The following is a 19,097-nucleotide window of genomic DNA, read 5'->3' as shown; positions in this document are numbered from 1 at the left end:
ATATTCTTCACATTCAACCGATAAAATCCGGATAACAAAAATGAGAAAATAATATGTATCTATTTATACGAAATAGTATGTACGCTTAGCACCATAGAAAACAGCAAGGCCAAATAGCATACCTCAGGAACTCCCTCATTCGACAAGACTGACAATTTAGGCCATGATACTGTGAGCCTTTTGATACTTCTTGAGGCAACCCTTGAGGGAACCATATCGTTGCGTAGTGTCGGCAGAGTCGGGCACTTTGTAACGGTCGTTAGCTTCACAATACTTGAGGTCTGAAATGCATTGACTAACAGAAGACACCGTTGTTGATGGTAAGAACTTTCATCTTGGGGTGGTATGTTAAACCGGTAAGAAGCTTGGGTGTGATAAGGAAGTACCTGAGATCGAGTATCATTAGTAATTTATTGAGACAAAGTTCAAGGTGTGTAACCTACTGTCCAGCGTGGGCATCGCATGTAACCTCTACAAGCTGATTGTGCACCGCCCGCTCTGCACGCTGATCCATACCCTAAAGTGATAGTTAGTGATAATGTAAAAGATCAGTTTCGGGAAAAATATCAAACGCACTTGGTTAATTTCATCGACGAGCGAGAAGGGTGTTCGAGACATCTCTGACAAGCTCATGAGATAAGTGACAGTGGCAAGTGAGCGTTCCTAGAGGACAGATAATTTAACATAGTGCTTATATCACACAAGATAACGTAATGAAGAATACTTACACCACCAGACTGGTGAGTACCGGTCAACATCTTTAATCTGTCGATATCTCGATATGAGACGAGAATTTTGATGCCCCATTGGGCAAAGTCGCCTTCAACCTTGAGAACCTGGACTTCACCGCTGCACTTGACACCTGATTTACGAAACGTGGTCAGTGAAGGACATAAAGTTGAATTTCAGCTTACGCTTGAAAGCTGCCGAAAATTTGGCGCTGACGGCATCAACCAGTGTCTGAAGGGCGGGTTCGAACTTGTTCTGTGGATATAGCATTGTGTTAGCGGATACTCCTCGAACCGCTTGAGGATGAGGAGAGGAACGTACCCTAGTCGCTGTAACCATCTCTCGCACCTCTGACAATTCGGTCTCAGCCGCATCTAACTTCACCGTGGCCTCTTCAAGCTATGCGTTTACATTTCAGCAACATGTTGTCTATGTCAAGTTGAACGAGAGGGGACAAACCTGTTTAGTCAAGGCCTCCCATCGCTGCACCACGTTGCCAGGGATGTTAACAGTCATGTCAAGTTGGTTACGGATGATGTTGAGTTGTTCTTGGATCTCGGCAGGTGAAGGGATGCTGGCGGCCTACAAATTTTAATCAAATGTAAGCACGACGGATTTGCCGTGACATAAGGCGAAGGGGTGACTTACCTGAGCTCGCCTGGTGACCTCGTTACGAACGCTTCGAGGTGCAGGCTGGATCCGTTCCTTGATAGCGGCCCACTTTGCGTTCATTCTCGCTTTGGCTGTCTTCATTTCATTCTCGGCTAGAGGATGTAGTGAATAACCTGAGTAGCTTTGCTAGTCAATATTTAGAAAGGGACGCACCTTCCTCCATGTCCCTCCTCAATTGCTTTGTACGAGCATTACCGTTGTTAACCCTAGCCTTGATAGCCTTGACGTTGGCCTCGCTTTGGATCTGTCGGAAACCAATTTCGATGAGGTCACCGCATTGGTTGAACATGTTATCGCAGATGTCCTGTCAGAGAAATGACATGCGTCAGCAAGCACATTTTGGTAAAAAGAGCACATGAAAAGGGAAACCCACTACACAGCTGCTCAGAGGTCTAAGCCGTAGCTTGGCATTGTCGTACTTTTCTTTCCTAAGCTTCTCTCTAGTCGCGTCAGAAGACGGCTCTGACTCGAGAGCCTGAAGCTTCTCGGTGGCAGTTTCTACCATACAGAAGTCAGCAATTTTTTACTTCCTTCTCCAAACGCAAGAAAGGGGCACGGCTTACCGAGGTCAAGCTGCGCCTTTTGGTATCTCTTCGAACTCCTCTGCAGTTCCTCAATCTCCTTGGTAGTTTCGTCCTGCAGATAGAAACAATTGTCATAAATCAGCATCCACGTCTCTTTATGCGAGATTTTATGGGTGGTGAGGAAAATGACGAAACGAAAGCTATACATACGTATTGCCGACCCAGTTCTTTTCTTTTGGACTCGATCGCATCAATCTTCTGCTTCATCTTCGAGTGGGGCTCTTCGAGATCACGAATCATCAACTTGAGCTTTCCAATCTCTTTAACTATCTCGTTGACAGCAGCGGTGTTGACTAGTGAAAAAATGGAAGTTAATCAGCGCACGTCTTCTTGTCTTTGGAACTGGAAAAAGCTGCCAGATAGACAGTTTAGATTTCGATAAGAGATGAAAAAAAAGGCTCACCGCTAATGTTAAAACTTTTGGCTTCAGTCTTGGCTTGAACCATCTCACTGTACTCTCTCCTTCCGTACGAGGACTGATTAACTCTAGTCCAGTCATTACGGGTACCCCAGCTACGGATGCCCAATCCAGGGAGCGTGTCGACCTTTACGTCGGAAGGGTCTTTTTGGGTGACGACCTATAAAGACGCAGAAAGGAGTGGGTTCACATGGTTAGCTCAACTTCGAAGAGGGAGTTGTGCAGAAAAATGGGAGAAGCAGCTTACAGTCAGGTGCATCCTGCACTGTTGGCAAAGGTAGGCAATTACTGCTGGGGCAGCGTCAACGTAATCAATGACATAACCATCAAATCCCAATTCATGCAACTAATCATCACTATTGGTCAGACTGCAGATCAAGTAAATGGGACGTGAGTGGATGACTTACAACTGACGGAGGTTGAGGTCTAGACGGGTTGACCGATTTGTCCGTCACCTCCTGGTAGGCCAAATTCATCCTGATAAGGTTCTCCGGTGCCATTCTTCCATTATTCCTATTGTTAGGGTCATTATTCCAACGCCCTCTATTGCGTCGCAAATGTTCGGGCAAAGGTTTGTTGTTCAGTGCAATCAGACGATCATAGTCCGCCTTCGACTCGCAGATGAATGTCTACACCGAGAAAAAAAATCAACATGCGCTTAAAAATCGATAAAATGAACGTACCGATCTTTGAGCCGCGTTGGTACAGGATTCGACCTGCCAAGCATACTGCTTGTTTGGGACATTCACCGAAATCATTGGGGGTTTATGTACCGGCTTTTCGAGCTCACCGCCGTGCTCCTTAAGCCAATCGAGGAGGAAAGCGATAGAGGGGCTAAATTCGCGAGCGGCATTTTCTTTTTGTGTTTCAACGCTTTCCAGTTCCCTTTGGCTAGGTAGAGTTAGCGTTATTATTCACTTGATTGACTATTCGAGAGTAGTAGAAAAGCCGCGGAGGATAGTGAGCGACATACCGATTGGAAAGGTTTGTGATCTCCCTGCCGATTCTTTGCAATTCAGCGCTCTCATCTTCATAATCCTTCTTTAGCTGCTCGAGATCTCTTAATAAATCCTTTCCCTGCAGGAAAAGGTCATGCTAGAACAAGTTGGAGCGAAATGTCAGTACACAAACGATATGGTAGTAGGCCAAACAAACGAACTTTTTCAGTCTTTTTTGCTCTGATTTCTTCCTCGTGATTTTCCCTAGGCTCCGCCAGAATTTCTTCGCAAAGTTTGATCTTCTTTCTTAAAGCATGCTTCTCTCCCTCCTTGCGCTCGATTTTTTTGCGGAGTTCAGAGATGTTGTTCTGGATCGCTTGGCCTTTCTTTGCCTAATTTTGAGACAGAATAGACATCTGCGTCAGTACTGGTAAAGCGGACGTGAGGAGTGAAAATAGGGAATGACGGACAATCTTTTCAATCTCGTCCGCGGAACGCCTCACACCGGACATATCACCCTTGATTTTCTCCGTCACCCGGACAAACTTGCCTCTCAGTTTTTGGTACAACTGGTCGTGGGACCTATACAAATGTCAGAGACGAATTTCTACGAGTAAGTGGGACTTACTCCTCCAAATCATGTAAAGGTTTCCGACCAGCCTCGTTCCTTTCCACTTTCAATTTGATCTTCTTGTGCAACCTGGCGGCCCTAGCGGAAGCTTCTTTTAGCTGAGCATGTTCTGACACACCAAGAAGGTGCTGGAGAACTTCGGCCTGGGGGTTATGTATTAGCTACCGCTTGCAACTTAGAAGAGGAATGCAGGTGAGATTTACTTCATGCTCTCGCTTTTCACGTTCCTGCACATGTTCGACGTCGGGAGCGAGGGTGTCGACTTGTGTCTGGATTCTGTCCCTGTGGACCGTTTGTCGGTCTACATCCTACGATAAAGTTAGTTATGATCTGCTGTACCGCATCGTGAGAGCCTTACAATCTCAAGCTCCTTCATCCGTTTACCCTTGTCAATCAACTTCTCGTGCCACTTTGTAAGTCTCGGGTCGCCAGCGGCGCGCATGGTTTCCTTGAGAACAGTAACAGGGGCCATCTTGGCGAATTCGGCGACCTTGTCTTGGGGAAGGAACGAACTGTTCGTCGGAGTTAATGTCAATTTCAGTCACTTTTCGAGTTCAAGTGGACCACGTACCAAAGATTATTAGCCTGTACACCGAAACCCTTAATGATCTCTGAAATTCTGGCACGAGTTGCACTTTCGCCATTGAGCTTCCACTCGGACCTTTCGTCGTGACGGTTGAACTTTCGCCAAATGATGGGATTTTCCTCCCCCGCGTTGCCCTTCAATTCAATCTCGAGTTGAGCTTCGTCATGGCCTTGCTTTACATATGACTTGACTTCATTGGCTCGGCCCATAACCTGTCATTGCAATTGGCAAAAGCTCAAACAGGAAGTCGAAGATGGGATGTAGACTCACTTTGGGAGGGAAGGCAAGACCGATCGCGATGGCAGCAGCGATGGAACTCTTACCGGTACCATTGGGACCGAGGATCATGTTTAGATGGGGCCCTGGTCTAAACTCTACATTATCATAAGTCATGAAATTGGTGCACTTGATTCTGACGACTGATCCAGCGACATATCTGCATTCAAGACGCTCATTAGCATTTCTCAGCCGTCAATCGTGCATCAGTCGTAAACTCACCCATCATCACCTCTCCAATACTTGGGCTGAAAGTTATCGCCCCTATCAGCATACTCCTCATCTATTCCATCCAGCTCTTCGTTCAACATTATCCTCATAGCTTCATCCTCCTCATTTTCAGGCTCGTCATTCTCTTGCTGGGTCTGGCGCCGTTTTCGAGACGAGGTGGCGTAGTCCTCTTCATCGGAGCTGACGCGCTGGCGTTTACTTCTGTTTGCTGAGGGTTCACCAGCCATGCTGTGAATATGGGTTGAGGAAGGAAGAAGAAACAAGACAATGTCGAAAAGGGGAACGCGTCAAAGCGCGTTCGCTCAAGCTCGAGCCAAATTACAACAAGTTATTTACGTAAAATTCCATCTCAATTATATTTGTAGCGGGCGCTACTCCAGTGCTCAAGCTTGTAATCCAATTACAAATGGACTAGCTTTCTTGACTTGGCTGATTAGAATTTGATTAGAATTTGTGACCCTCCACCAGCCGAAGTAGCGATACTTGGTACATCTTCCACCCGTCTCACTATTTGTTTTTGATTATCCTTCGCAACACTCATTTGCATCCTCACAGCCATGTCCGGCCCATCCCAGCAGCTGGCTCCCAACATGGCAGCATCACTCGCCCAGCTTTCACCGGCAAAACTGTCTCAGCTGCAACAACAAATACCCGACCTCTTGACAGACGCGGAGAAGCTCTTGCCAGAGGACAAGCGGAACGAAGTGTTCCGGGAGAAAATGCTGAGCAAAATGGTTACCCAGGCGAGGCAACAGCAGGCTCAACAACAGCAACAACAGCAAGGGATGGGTATGAATATGGGCCAGATGGGGAATGGCATGATGAACCTCCAAAACAAGCCGCAAATGGCGAACCAGTCGGTAAGTAATAAATCCATCCCCCCATTCGCAGAAATCCTATTTAGGTGTCTCGGGTCGGATGGCTGATTTGTACGATGTATATAGGCTCACCAAGACCAAATACGGCTACAGCTCGCACAACAGCAACAGCAACAGCATGTCGCTGCTATGCTGGAGAAATCCCGACAAGCTGCGGCTGCTCAACATCAACAAACCGGAGCTGGACCTCGTCAACCAACTCCCAAACCAGGACAGCAGGCAATGACTCCCAACCCAATGGCTCAAGCAGCCATGTCAGCATCCCCCAACTCTCACGGTATCGGTTCGCCCCAAGTGAATATGCGGCAATCACCCAGTACTACATCGGGTGGGGCGGGCCGGCCGATGCTGAACATGCAGGGTATCAAGACGTTGGTGGAAAACTTTCCAAAACTGTTGGAATTGAAGAGGATGGGAAAATTGAAGCCAGAGCAAGAGCGCCTGGTAGGTCTTCTTTCCTTTTTTTCAATGCCACATCCTTTCATTTCTATATCCTGGGATCGACACTGATGCTTTTCGTAGTTTGATCAATTCATTAACTCTCCCGATGGCCGCAATCACCTCCAACAATTTCAAGCGCACCAAGCCCGTGCTCTTGTTGAGCGAGGTCTAGCCAATCCCGTGGCTATGCCTCCTGGTACCCAACCACAACCACACTCTACCCAGACCCCCATTATGAACAACATGAACCTCCCTCTGACCGCGCAGCAACAAATGGCTGCTCTCCAACAACAACAACAACAACAACAGCAGCAGCAGCAGCAGCAGCAGCAGCAACAGCAACAACAGCAAGGATTTGGCCAGCAACAACAACATGCCCTGGCGGCTCAACTCTCTCAGCAATTCCCGCAAGGTATTCTACCTGCCGGATGCAATACCCAGCTCACCGCGCAACAAATGCAACAAATCCAACTCCAGCGTCTCGCGGCCGCTCAAGCTCAGCTGGCTAATCAGGGCCATGCCGCACTTAACGTACAACAAGGTCGACCACCTAATCCGGCGATGATCAATCAAGCTGCCGCTCTAGCTCGTGCCGCTGCCGCCGCACAAGTTGCCCAAGGAGGAGCACAAGGTCAATCACCACACATGCAGCAAGGTACACCTCAAGCTTCTGCTCCAAACCTCACGCAAACGCCTAACCAAGGCCAAGCATCGCAGAACTTTAACTCCCCTCATCCTCATCCTTCTGTGCAGAATGCCGCTCGACCTATACCGGGCACTCGTCCCCCGATGACGTTACAGCAAATGCTACACAACATCCAACCCCATTTGGCGCGGGTGGCGCCGGATAAGGTGGAGAGTGTGAAAGCGGTGTTAGTGAGACTGGCGAGCATGAGCGATGAGGAGAGGGAAGCGACTCTCCGCCAAGTAAGTCTTCGGTTGTCGAAAATATGATGATGAGCGCTGATGCTCGTTGACTTTAGAGTACTCACTGGATTCCCCTCTGGCAACGCGCAACCGCTCAGCCGATCAATAATGCCCAACATCAGAATCCCCAACAACTCGCCGCTGCTCAAGCTCAAGTACAAGCTGCTGCAGCTGCTCAAGCGCAGGCTCAAGCTCATGCTGCCGTTCAAGCCCAAGCTCTCGCCGCCTCTCATGGGCAAAGTGGATCACCACACATCAATTTCGCCAACGTCAATGCTGCTCGCGCTTCAGGTACACCCGGTCAAGGCGGTACCCCTCTTCCTGGGAACATGAACTTGCCCAACCTCCATATTCCGGTCGGGAAACAGAGAGGCAGCATCTCTGCTACGAGCGCGAATGGGCAATCACCCCAAGTACGTCCACCTGTCCTGCAAGGGCAATCACCAGGTGACATTGCCAATGCGGCTGGCGGTGGGGGACCAGATCCTTCCCTCGTGCAACTTATGATCGAGCAAGGTATCCCCGTTCATCAAGCTGCGCAGGTACTCGCTCGTCAACAGCAACTTGCAGCAGCGTCAGCTTCTCTCGGGGTAGGCATGGGGTTGGGAGGTATACCGACGTTCCCGCAGGGATCCCAGGCTCAAGCACAGGCTCAAGCACAAGCACAGCTGGCAGGGATGGGCGGTATGCAGGGGATGCCGGGGATGGGTAGTGTAGGTGGCATTGGGCAACAGATGGGAGTAGCGGGCCAGCAGCAACAACCGCAGCAGCAACAGCGGAACATCACTCCGGCCATGCTCATCGCCCAGTATTCACATGAGATCCCTCCTCGTCCACCTCCTCTTCGACCTGAGCTCATCCTCCCCGATGCCCCTGCGCCTGCGGATCGTACAGGATCTCTCCTTGCACGTGCATCTGCCACCTATACCCCTGTGGGCTCTTCCTCCAGCGTCAACGCCCAAGGTCAGACCCAAACCGGATCCGCCTCTGCCTCAGCTTCCGCCTTTGGATCGGGATCACAAACCCAGGCCCAAATCCAAGAAGAAGGTCGCGATATGCGCTCAACGCTGTTCAAACCGCTGAACAGCATGGAAACTGGTACGAAATTGGTTGGCCGTGGGACATTGGGCTGGAACAGGGTGGTTAGGGAACTGGTTGATGATTGGCCAGAAGGGCTGAGGGAGGTGGTAGATGAAGAGGCGGAGGATGAAGAGGATGGGAATGGGGTTATGGGAGACGAAGGGGAACATAAAGGGCGGGTGAGTGGAATGCCAGGACAGCGGAAAAGAAAGGTACAAGAATTGGCGGAGGAGGTTGATAAGGCGTTGAGAATACCAAAGGATTCTGAGACTGTACGTTCGTTTCTTGTTATCCCCATCTCGTGACGCTATTGGTGCATGTGTGCAATTGCTGACTGGTAGACCAGTTGTTGTTGGAGATCTTCGACGAACACTGTGATATTGTCTCGGAATCAAGCTGTATGCTGGCTAAGCACCGAAAGGCAAGTACAGTCGACAGAAAGGACATTCAGCTTTCGTGGGGTACGTTCTCTATTTCTTGGCCTTTTCTAAAGACCTAGGGCTTGACTTATAAATCCTGATTTTGGACCAATGCAGAACTTTTATACGGCCGTATCATCCCCGGTTTCTCCGCTGACCGAATCAGAGCGGACCAATCACGCTCTTCAGCACGTCATCGGCAGGCCAATGCAGGATATGCTGCTAAACTTCGAGCGGTCGGCGAGGCGAAGGGTGCGTGGAGAAAAGAGAAGAGGGAGAGGGAGAAGGGGAAGGAAAATGATGCTGATGGTGAGAGGGAGGAACATGAAAGGGAAAAGGGGACTGTTGCGTTGAACGGGGTGGGTGATGGGGTTGGTGTTGGAGCGAGTATAAGTGTCGGGCCAGCGATCGGCCAGGGAATGAAGGGAATAAAGGTTGAAGAAGTGGTAGCGTAGCGAGAATAGACAGAAGGGGCAGGTGTACAATCAACCGAAATCTTTTACTGTTATAATTCGATTGTTGTTGTTTATTAGCCCAGTGATAAGAGCAGTCTACTTGTACATGCATCCCGGTCAGGTGCTGGTATTAGATTGAAACATGTCGTAAAAAGATTCCAGTTGACCATGGTCTATGTGATCGGCTTGACATTAAGATGGCTCTCATTATTCATCCCATTTTCATTTCTTTGCATCTCGTGATTCTATGCAAAACCACATGCATCAATCATTCACACCTACTTATTTACTGTCTCGTGGTGTTTCATAAGAAAACGATGATCAGACGATTTTAAGCCAGTATAGATTGAGCAAACTGTTACGAAAATCTCTTGCATCTGAAGCTTGGGAGGACTCTTTAAACTTCAAACCATTTAACTCCTCTCTCGTGATTCTTCATCGGTACGGCCAACCTTTTTTTTCGCCTGCTTGTGTCCACTTTATCCGGATCTGGCATGGTGAGTTTCTCGTCCATTGCCTCATACTTGGCTTTTTTACCGCCAAACCCGTTCGCGTTCTCTTCGTCGTGGTATTCATCCTCCTCATTCTCACATCCACTCCCAACATCACTAGTACCCTCCCCTCCATCCTCTCTATCGCACGGATCGCACGCATCCCCATCGTCAAACGTAAGCGTACTCGAACGCAGCTTTTCAGTCAACGTTTTCAGTCGTTCAAGGGCGCAAGGGTCGTATGGGAAGTCGTAGCCAGAGCCAGCTATGGGATCGGATCTAGATGGGTTAGGTTAGTTCAGGCTTCAGGAGATGTAGCGAGGAGAGGTAGAGGAGAAAGGGGAAAGGGGAAGGAAAAAGGGGGAAAATAGACATACTGATCGTACCCGATTTTAGTCGGCCACATCGCTCCTAATACCATCCCTATCGTCACCCTCTTATCCTCATCTTCACACCGACCTCCATCACCAAGATCGGGCCCGCGATCACGATGTCTATTATGACCACCAAAGAAAACTTGTTTCAGATTACGTCTCCACCCGAGGTCGTAGACGTTTATTTCTTGTGCTCTTCGGGAGAGAGATTGGCGTTGTTTGTATGACAGATTCGGCGCAGTTGCGGGGGGAGAGGAAAGTGACGTGTTGTGGTTGGATGGAAGGGAAGATAAGAGGGAAGTGGGGTATGAATGGGTGATGGATTCGAGGGTTGTCATATTTTTTCTGAAGAGTGACAGCATAAAAGTGAGCAAAACGTTGTCAGGGTTAATCGTCTCGTGGCGGGAGGGGAGAAAACACGTACGAAGCTAACCACCAATGGAAACATGCCAGTCCCCCGACGGAGAAGGTGATGAATATACCCATGGTGAGGAGCATTATGCTTACTGCTGGTCCGAGCTGCAGAGAGACGGGCGCGGGGAGGGGAGAAGGGGAGGAAAGATCGCCCAGATGTGACGGTAGCGGATGATCAAGAGGATGAAAGAAATAGAGATACACTTCGTATCCGGTTTCGAAAGTGGTGTAAATAGCGAGGAGGGTGCCGTATGTGATGAAGAGGAGGAAGGGTTTGTCTGTTGTCATTGAGTGAGAGGGAGGGTAAGGAGAGATCAGCGAGAGGCGCTAAAAACAGGGAAGGGATGTGGGAAGGGGCAAAAATGGGACGTACAGTTACGATACCCAACACATGTCCCTACCCAGGGACAATGGTGGTCCACTATGACAGATATCGAACATCAGCTATCCGCAACTTGATAATGGGAAAAAAAAGGGTATGGGGAGAAATTACTTACTTTTGAGAACGCAACGATGGCAGTGCCTACAGTGATGTGTCCGATCGGGTTTCCAGGCGTCGCACCGTTTACACCACCGCGGCTGGATCTTACCACTGGTATCTATCGCTGGTGTTGAGGTTGATGTTGATGTTGGAGAGTCAACCTTTTCGCTCATGTCTGCATGCGCAGGGACACGCCCTTCTTCAAGGATCAAAAGTGGGTCACGTTCTCCGCCATCTCCATTCCTTTCTACATCCTTATCCCGATCGCTGTTTCGTGAGCTGAGGCTAAGCGGGAAAGGGGAGTAATCCGATTCCAATTCCGACTCTGATCCCAAGTCGCTCCACCCCATATTATTACTTTCACAGCTACCTTTTTCATTCTCAGAAGGAGGAGAATCAGCAGTAGACGGTATAGATGGGTAAGATTGGTTCTTAAAAAGGGGAAGAGGTGAGGGGCGATCTTTGTGGAGACGTGAGGAAACCCATTGGGGATTACGTAGGAATTTGAGGGAGGGCGGTGGTTCGGTCTTGATGTTTATTTTGAGCTTGGACTTACCTATGGGAGGTCGAACAGGCAAGTGATTGTTCTTTGAAAGATGTTGCTTTCGTTCTTGCCTTTGCCGGACCAAACTAAAACCTGGAACGTACGAGGTTGGAGCGAACGTTTGGTCAGGACTGCCAGGCGATCGAAGGGATGTGGTGATAAGCGACAAGACGGTGAAGAAGAGCAGGGTGTTAAAAGTGATTACCCTTTACTCAGCGTCAGTTTGATATTATACACTTTCCTAAAAGTAAACGCTATTATAGATTAGGACGTACTGCTCGAGGAATCGACCGATCTGGCGCCGCTTGATGAGTACCTCGCCGAGGGTTATAAAGAGCATGAATAGAAGCCATACTGAAGTCAAGATGAGATAACTAACTGATGATGGGGCTGAGTCAGTGGCAGCTCTCTTGAAGGGAATACGTGGAACTCACAATACAGAGGTATCCGCTCAAAGAATTGACCAATTTTGCCGCTCTTTCCCCTCCGTCGTCCAACCATTTCTGTTCATGTTGGAGGAGGAATGGAGCCTATTCATTTGATGCGACGCGACTATGCGATTGGCAGGTTTGGATGTGTGTGAATGGAGGTGTGGATAGAGAAAGGAAGTGGAGAGTGAAAAGAGAGGGGGAGGTGGAGATGACGCTGGAGGCCGCACCGTCCAAGGTAATTAATAATATTGGCACTTTCCTAATCGCCTTGGGATATGCGCATACGATTTTTCTAATCTGATTACAACTCGACTTTGATAGTAAGTGGGTATGTTTGGTTCCTGTGGTCTATGTTCCTTGATCTGTGTTCCTTGATGCGTTTGTTCTCGCTCGGCACGAGGCACACTAGACACACCGCAGATGCGCTTGGGCCGTTTATTCCAGCCTTGCCACGTTCTCGCCACTCGATCTGTCTTCCCACTCCCATCCTTTACTCGCCTTCCCGAATCTTCCACCGTGCTCCCCCATCCCTGTCCCGCCCTACTCCCCCCCATTCTCCTCTCCCTCTCTCCGCCACTCTCCCCGCTGCCCCCCGCGCCACATTCCCGGCCTTTCCCTGCCTTCCAAGGTTATTCCCGTGAGTCGTGGATAGGAGCGGTAAAAAACGAAGTAATTAACAGACCGTAGTAGTATACACCCACGTGGCAGTCAGTAATCATGTCCCATCCAAGATATCACGCGAGCAGCCCGTCGTCGCGTCTTCCCCCCCACAGTTCTTCCACTCTACCCTCGCTCCTTCCCGCAATCCCCTGAGGAACCTGACCATCATTTGGCAGCGACCAATCAGTGGGATATTGGAGTAACCTACAGGCCAGACAAAATATTCCTCTTTGCACCTGCAGGGAGCGTCCTTTCCGGCATGGATCTATACCCGATGATCACTCCCTTATCAAAAGACTTTGGGAGCATCAGTGTGAAGATGTCAATGAGGGGGAACGAATGCAGGGTAAAAAGTTATCCATGTCTGGTCCATGTACTCCGTAGTCAGCTACAAAAATATGACGCCAAAACTATGTCAGGGGTGATCAAACAGATGACAGCTGCCCAACACTTAATCAAGGAGGTCACCACCACGGAGGAGGAGGAATGTGGAGGATTTAGAATTTGCCCTCCCAGTCGTGGCTAGCAGAGCTGATTGAAGATGGCCGTCTGTTTCGCGCACCATGGAGCAACCATACGCTTTCGGTCTTTTTGAACGCCCCCGGAATTTCATCACTGCTCTTCATCGTGGGCCTCTCTTCCAAGAGCTGATAGTAGACGCTTGGGCTCAAACGTGGGTCTGACCGAGTCCGCTGTACATAGATATGTACGGATGGGGATGGAAAATGTAGATGAGACCGAGTAGATAGACTTTGTTACCAACATGCCAATTATTCACACTTCGCACTTAACTCTCAATCTTTGTTGACCAAGATTATCCTCTCTTTACATAATCATCTACAACTTCGGCTCCTTCTGCTAGCTCCAGGGCAATTCAGCAGTAGAAAGATAACGACGGACAAACGTAAAAAGGTCTGGTGGCGATCCAAGGAGGCGAACCCAAATAAACCTCCATACCTCTTCATTCATTAAAACGGCCCATGCTCCTTTTACGGATGGGTCGTCATTGTGTATGGAGCAAAGGCGGAAATGACGAGACGAAACAATACAGAGCCAAGTCAAAACAATGAAAGAGTCATCAACATGTAGAAATACGATCAAGAAGCACGATATTCGATATACGATACATCTCTATACACCCTTATGCGAGATAGAAGCATTGATTTTGCCCTTTTCTAACACCAAAAAGTTCCCCTCGTGCCTCTTCCCTCCATTCTCTCATTCCTTCTTCTGCTCTTGCTTCTCGTCTGGTTCCCACTCTCCCTTTCTTCCTTTCCAACCATGCCCATCGTCTCCGTTCTACGCAAGCGCTACCCCACTCACATCCACTTCCTTTCCTTGCCGCTTCTCCTTTTCCTTCATTTTCATTTGCGTCTCCATCTCACTCTCAGTCGCAGCGGCCTCAGTCTCATCAGCCCGAGCTTCGATTAAACTCTGAGCTTCGGCGGCGGCCTCAGCAGCTTGAGCTTCAGCGGCCCTATCTTTCGCTCTGCGCTTTACCGCGAGGACCATTTCCTGCCTATGCTGGATTTCTTCTTTCAGGCTCGCCAGTTGGTCAAGTTTGGTTTGGAGGGATTCGAGGTGGGCTGGGATGTCAATGTTGATGTGACTGTTTGGGGCGAAGGAGGCTGTGGAAGTGACTCTGTCGTTTGGCTGGCCCTCTGACGTATCCACAGAGTTCTCATCCCCACTGGCGCTCGCGCTCACGACGTTCGCGACGTCCGCTCCGCTGGTCCTCAACATTTCCAAAACCCCAATCTCCTCTTCCAACCGCCTCTCAAGTTCTTCAATCTCGTCCCTCAACACCCCTGTTTTAGCGATAGCCTTCTTCTTCCGGCCAGAGGAAGAGAGGACAATCCGGAGAGTGGTGTTGAACCAAAGCGGGTTGGGATGGATTCTCGGTTGAGTGATTTTGGGCCTGGGGTTGGCGATGGGGTGAGAGGAAGTGGAAGCGGGAGTAGAAGAAGAGAAAGAAGCGACGACTTGGCTTAACCATCGGACTTGCTCCAAAGCTGCAAATCTCAATCCTGCTCTACACACGTACAACCCCATCTCTCTCACATTTTGTCGTCCTCGTTCGCCGTGAAACATAGCGTCAGGGTCGGGATGACGATGGACATAGATGTAGTGAAGCATGGTTTTGATCATGTAGTCGGGTGGGATTGCGTTGGCGTCGTCAAAGGCGGTCAAGTTGGTGCAAGCGCGGGCTGGTTCGGAGGAGGAGGGAAGAAGAGAGAGAGGCATGGGGATAGATGGTAAATATGCTGAAAAGGGACGACGAGAAGGTGGTTCGAGCTCCATAGTTTCTGTTGATTCTGTTGATTCTGCCATGTATACAGATGTCGAGGCGGAGATGTCTGCGTCAGAGTGACGAGCCCGACCTAACCAATCCCTCCCAGCTCTTGCAGCCCGTTCTCTGGCCATCATACTGCTCAACGTCGGGATCTCCTCTTCTATTACTTCTTCCGGGGTCAACTTTGCCGTCGTCGCTTCCGCCTCCATCACGTTTTCTTGGAGCTCTCCCACCACAGAGGCAGTGGTAGCCATCATAGTGGAGGTGGAAGTGATGGCTGACGCGGAGGCTAGAGAGGGAACCGGAAGGTCGGGGTACATCCTCTCAAAAGCTGTGATCATCCCCCACAGATTTCCTTCCCGGCCCATCATCTCAATCACCGCCAATTTCACTTGCGTCGGTAACTCCACTTTCAATCCTTCCCATCCCAACCCCAATCCCCCCACATCCCTCCTCTTAATTCCATAGCCTCCTTCCAGAATCACCCTCGTAAGATCTTCAAACCCTTCCCTCACTTTTTGATCCTGGACAGCGGCAGGGGAAGATGCGTATCTTCCAGCATCGAGGAGGACCAGAGCCGTTTGTTCACCGGCGGGGACACCTTGGGATTGCATACCGCTGATAAGACGTTTAAGGGAGGAGATAGCGGAAAGAATCTCGCCTTGGGCTGTGGGAGCACGGTAAATGTTGAGTGAGAGCCAGCGGACGATTGAGCGGAGGGAGTAGTCGTAAAGGGTTCGCCATTCGGAGGAAGAAACCGTGGGGAGTGACGAGGAAGCGGAGTCGCTAGAAGAAGGGGAAGGGGGAAAGCGGGATTTGAGCTCGAGGAGAATCGATTCGCAACCCGTTTTGTCGCCTAATATTGAAAGTTTCCGAAGACCACCCGTGAGCACTCCAGGGGTACGCAACTCTTCTTTCTTCTTTTCTCCTTCTTGTCTCGTACTATTTCGCCTGGGGGCAAGGATATCCCCAGCGACAACCCTCAACCTCATCTCCCACTCCGCTGCCAACTTCCTAACTTTTCTTCGATGTTCTCTAATGACACTCGGGTTACGGGTACGTGGGTTGCCAATGTGGGTTTTGATATCCGAGTATCGAGGGACGACTTGGCGAAATGTTTGATGGAGGACAGAGAGAGGAAAGGTTCGGCGGTATGCTTGTGGAAGGCTTGAGTAGAGGAGCCAAACAGCTTCGGCATGTTGCATGCTCAACATTCCGCCAGTGGTGTTGGCGCTGATTGGTTCAGGCATTTCACCAGAGTATGGTTGAAGAAGTTTCTGAAGCTGACCAAGTGAGGCAGCCGAGGCAGATGAGGTAGGCGTTTGGGACCATGAGCCGCGTAAAGGGCTGGTAGGGAACGGCAGTTGGGAAATGGGTGAAGGAGGGATAGCGTTGATAGCTGATGGGAGTGGAAAGGGGTGATAGCTGTCACTCTTTTTGGTCCAGTTGCTCCTCCTTGCAGATATGTGCAGGTTGGAAAAAGAGCCTCTGTATGACGAGTCAGCGACATTCGATTAGACAATGAAACCTTTTGAAGGGACGTACGTGTAGATATGGTTTTTTAACCTGACATTATTCAGTTTTTGGAGGGTATGGGGTACGCGCATGGCGGGATGCGAAGGTGGTTATCGGCCTGACTGAGATGGATAGCCGTGGCGGTCGTTTTTTGTATTTTTTTCTGTGGTGGATATAGGAAATGGATGTTATGGCAGGTGAAGAGTGTATGCGGAAAAGACGGTTTTCGGCCGTCGTCGTGGTTCTATCTTCTATGTATGGTGTTACGTAATTGGCCTCCACCGCGAGAGTATTTTCGCAATCCCAACTACCGCACTTTCTCTTGCACATACATTGTAATCGTATACTCGTACTCGTCAGGATGCCCAACAACAGGAAGATCACAAAAAAGACAATCAAAGGAAAGGAAGGCCTCCATCCAGGATCAAGAAAGGCCGCCCAGCTTACGCGGGTCCAGCTGAGGGTCGAGAAGCTCAAAGGGAATAACAAGGCGAGAAAAGATCATGTTGCTGCGAAGGGTACGTCTCGGGATGGATTTTGCGATGAGTCGGCATGTTGATTGATTTACATATTTGTCGTCGACTGTTATTTCCATCCACATCCCCACTTCTCGCTCGACATACGTGTACCTCTTTCCTCTTGCTCGCTTTCTTTACCCATCTTCATTCGGTCGCTCGTTCTCACACAGTCCAACGGCCTCTCTTCTTCATCCACTCCCTCTCCTCCCCTAACCCGCTTACTCTCCCTTCCCTCAAAGCACTCATCACGGAAGTGTACCTCAAACGACACGATCCCCGCATTGAAGAGCTTATACGAGAACGGAGACCGGGGAGACCAAAGCCGAAGGAGTTGTTGGATTTGGAAGAGGTCAAGAAAAGGGAAGCTGGAGAGTATGAGACTGGAATGGGTGGGTCTTCTTTTCTATTCGCTATTTTCCCGGATTTGGGTTTTGGATCCCTTGATTTTCTGCATCTTTTTCGAACGTTTCCTGGGTCGACTGGTTTCCGGGTCTGGTGTATCATACACATTGGATGTTTTGCATTTTCGAATGCGGTCCAGCTTTGGAAGAGATCGTCGTGCCCATAACTTCGGTTTTTACCTCCTCTTCTTCTGAGAGATACGAGGTGTCTACGGGGGCTGCGTCGTCTGCGCAGAATTCTCCAGATAACGAGGGAGGGTTCCCAATAAGAGTGAATCTTTCGATCTATTTGGCCCCAATCGTGACTCTTCGCTCGTTGCGTCTTCGTTTTTGTCTTGTCGTTCCCTTGCAATCTACTCAACTGCAATCCATCTCCCAACTTCTATTTGTTACCATCTTCCCCTTTTTCACTCTCTCCCGAACCACTTGCTAACCCTCTCTCCTAAATCGTAGAGGTCCCAGACCTAACCCATCCCCCAACGACCCTTCTCATCCACTCATGGCTCAATTCCCCCAACCCGCCTTCTATCGACCATTCACACATCGATCTCCTGCGACATATCCGTGTATCCCCTCATGGGGAGGTGTTGCTTACAAAGGAAGGGAGGACGGAAGAGATGGGTTTGGAGAATTGGAAGGGAGAGGGAGAGGGAGATGATTGGACTAGTTTTTTGGAGGGGGTGAACACGGACGAGAGGCAGGGGCAAGAGATGGAAGAGTAAAGATGCTAAGGAGAAGGAGTGGGTGTCGGGTTAATTTGTGGGGTTGTCGAGTTATAGATGGTTATTTTTGCGTATTATGACCCTCATCTTCCCTTATGTATGTACTATACGTTCGTCTCCATGTCCCTCATTGTCAAGTGGCCATAATCAGTTCAGCAACAAAAGAACCTCATCCTGCAGCGACTGTAGTATAAACCCTTTTCATAGATTCATGTTCATGGTTCCATATTTTGATGGTTTCAAGGTTCCATGATTTGATAATTTACTCGAAAACAGTCCGCAGACCCGACGAGAACCCCACTCACCCACCCATCCAATGTATTCTCCCTTGACAGATCGACACTCCTTCATCCCCCCTGCCCACTGCTCTTCCCATCAACCCAACCGCTTTACTTCTCCGCATCCGCGCCAGCCCTCCCAACTCTCAACTGCACCCCCTCAGGAGGCCCGTTTTTCTTGACTTCGTACATCCCCGGAACGCTAGCAGGCTCATGAGGACAGTCGCACCGATCGGAAGGGGGAATGGAGGCGAGGGTTTGTTCGACGTGCTTGCCTTTTTTAGTATTGTCAGCGGACGCCGTGAATTGGTCGGTAAGTGGGGGTGGAGACGGACGGGAGAGGGGAGAGGGGAGAGGGAAAATGAAGAAGACCCACCGCAACCCCACCAAGTGGGTTTACCATCGTTCGGGCAGGTGACTTGTTTACACATCTTTCTCCTTCTTTTCCTTAAGAGGGTGTACAAAGGAAATCAATTAATGATAAGTACAGAGGATGGCAGCCGAATGAATGAAAGGACGAACAATGAATAGACGAAACGAGATGCGAATGACTTTTTCTGACGTTGAGAGGCTCCCACCAACAAGATGGAAGTTAATATATCTTCACATCATGGACCATGACGTAAACTTAGGGGTTAGGGGGTTAGGGGGTTAGGGGGTTAGGGGGTTAGGGGGTTAGGGGGTTAGGGGGTTAGGGGGTTAGGGGGTTA

General features: G+C 49.6%; 6 protein-coding genes across 6 annotated transcripts; 3 read left to right on the top strand and 3 right to left on the bottom strand.

Annotated features, from left to right (window-relative positions):
* Positions 1–156: 156 nt before the first annotated feature.
* CNBD0060 (hypothetical protein) lies at positions 157–5,292 on the bottom strand (the record flags this gene model as incomplete). The annotated part of the gene is made up of 26 exons (XM_771092.1): positions 157–245; positions 301–386; positions 444–517; positions 577–663; positions 729–862; positions 915–984; positions 1,051–1,128; positions 1,189–1,311; positions 1,378–1,493; positions 1,555–1,705; positions 1,775–1,899; positions 1,965–2,037; positions 2,136–2,278; positions 2,389–2,563; positions 2,651–2,749; positions 2,811–3,032; positions 3,087–3,294; positions 3,377–3,480; positions 3,563–3,733; positions 3,812–3,923; positions 3,970–4,115; positions 4,176–4,280; positions 4,331–4,484; positions 4,544–4,770; positions 4,829–4,994; positions 5,057–5,292. The coding sequence occupies 26 exons, from the start codon at positions 5,290–5,292 to the stop codon at positions 157–159; spliced, it is 3,474 nt and encodes a 1,157-aa protein (XP_776185.1).
* A 330-nt stretch (positions 5,293–5,622) lies between these two features.
* Positions 5,623–9,265, top strand: CNBD0050 (hypothetical protein; the record flags this gene model as incomplete). The annotated part of the gene is made up of 6 exons (XM_771091.1): positions 5,623–5,925; positions 6,037–6,387; positions 6,466–7,311; positions 7,368–8,663; positions 8,738–8,852; positions 8,928–9,265. The coding sequence occupies 6 exons, from the start codon at positions 5,623–5,625 to the stop codon at positions 9,263–9,265; spliced, it is 3,249 nt and encodes a 1,082-aa protein (XP_776184.1).
* Positions 9,266–9,662: 397 nt separating this feature from the next.
* CNBD0040 (hypothetical protein) lies at positions 9,663–12,070 on the bottom strand (the record flags this gene model as incomplete). The annotated part of the gene is made up of 7 exons (XM_771090.1): positions 9,663–10,035; positions 10,134–10,475; positions 10,555–10,822; positions 10,918–10,965; positions 11,042–11,775; positions 11,845–11,947; positions 12,004–12,070. The coding sequence occupies 7 exons, from the start codon at positions 12,068–12,070 to the stop codon at positions 9,663–9,665; spliced, it is 1,935 nt and encodes a 644-aa protein (XP_776183.1).
* A 350-nt stretch (positions 12,071–12,420) lies between these two features.
* Positions 12,421–13,186, top strand: CNBD0030 (hypothetical protein; the record flags this gene model as incomplete). Its single annotated transcript, XM_771089.1, has 2 exons — positions 12,421–12,637; positions 12,747–13,186. 2 exons carry the CDS (start codon positions 12,421–12,423, stop codon positions 13,184–13,186), a joined length of 657 nt encoding a protein of 218 aa, XP_776182.1.
* A 773-nt stretch (positions 13,187–13,959) lies between these two features.
* CNBD0020 (hypothetical protein) lies at positions 13,960–16,560 on the bottom strand (the record flags this gene model as incomplete). The annotated part of the gene is made up of 2 exons (XM_771088.1): positions 13,960–16,441; positions 16,499–16,560. 2 exons carry the CDS (start codon positions 16,558–16,560, stop codon positions 13,960–13,962), a joined length of 2,544 nt encoding a protein of 847 aa, XP_776181.1.
* A 269-nt stretch (positions 16,561–16,829) lies between these two features.
* On the top strand, positions 16,830–18,109 carry CNBD0010 (hypothetical protein; the record flags this gene model as incomplete). Its single annotated transcript, XM_771087.1, has 3 exons — positions 16,830–16,986; positions 17,157–17,375; positions 17,841–18,109. The coding sequence occupies 3 exons, from the start codon at positions 16,830–16,832 to the stop codon at positions 18,107–18,109; spliced, it is 645 nt and encodes a 214-aa protein (XP_776180.1).
* Between the last annotated feature and the right edge of the window lie 988 nt (positions 18,110–19,097).

Source organism: Cryptococcus neoformans, chromosome 4 (assembly GCF_000149385.1).
Source record: "Cryptococcus neoformans var. neoformans B-3501A chromosome 4, whole genome shotgun sequence".
Classification (NCBI taxonomy): Eukaryota; Fungi; Basidiomycota; class Tremellomycetes; order Tremellales; family Cryptococcaceae; genus Cryptococcus; species Cryptococcus deneoformans.
Note: the sequence above shows the minus strand (reverse complement) of the source record. Positions and strands in the feature narration are given on the sequence as shown.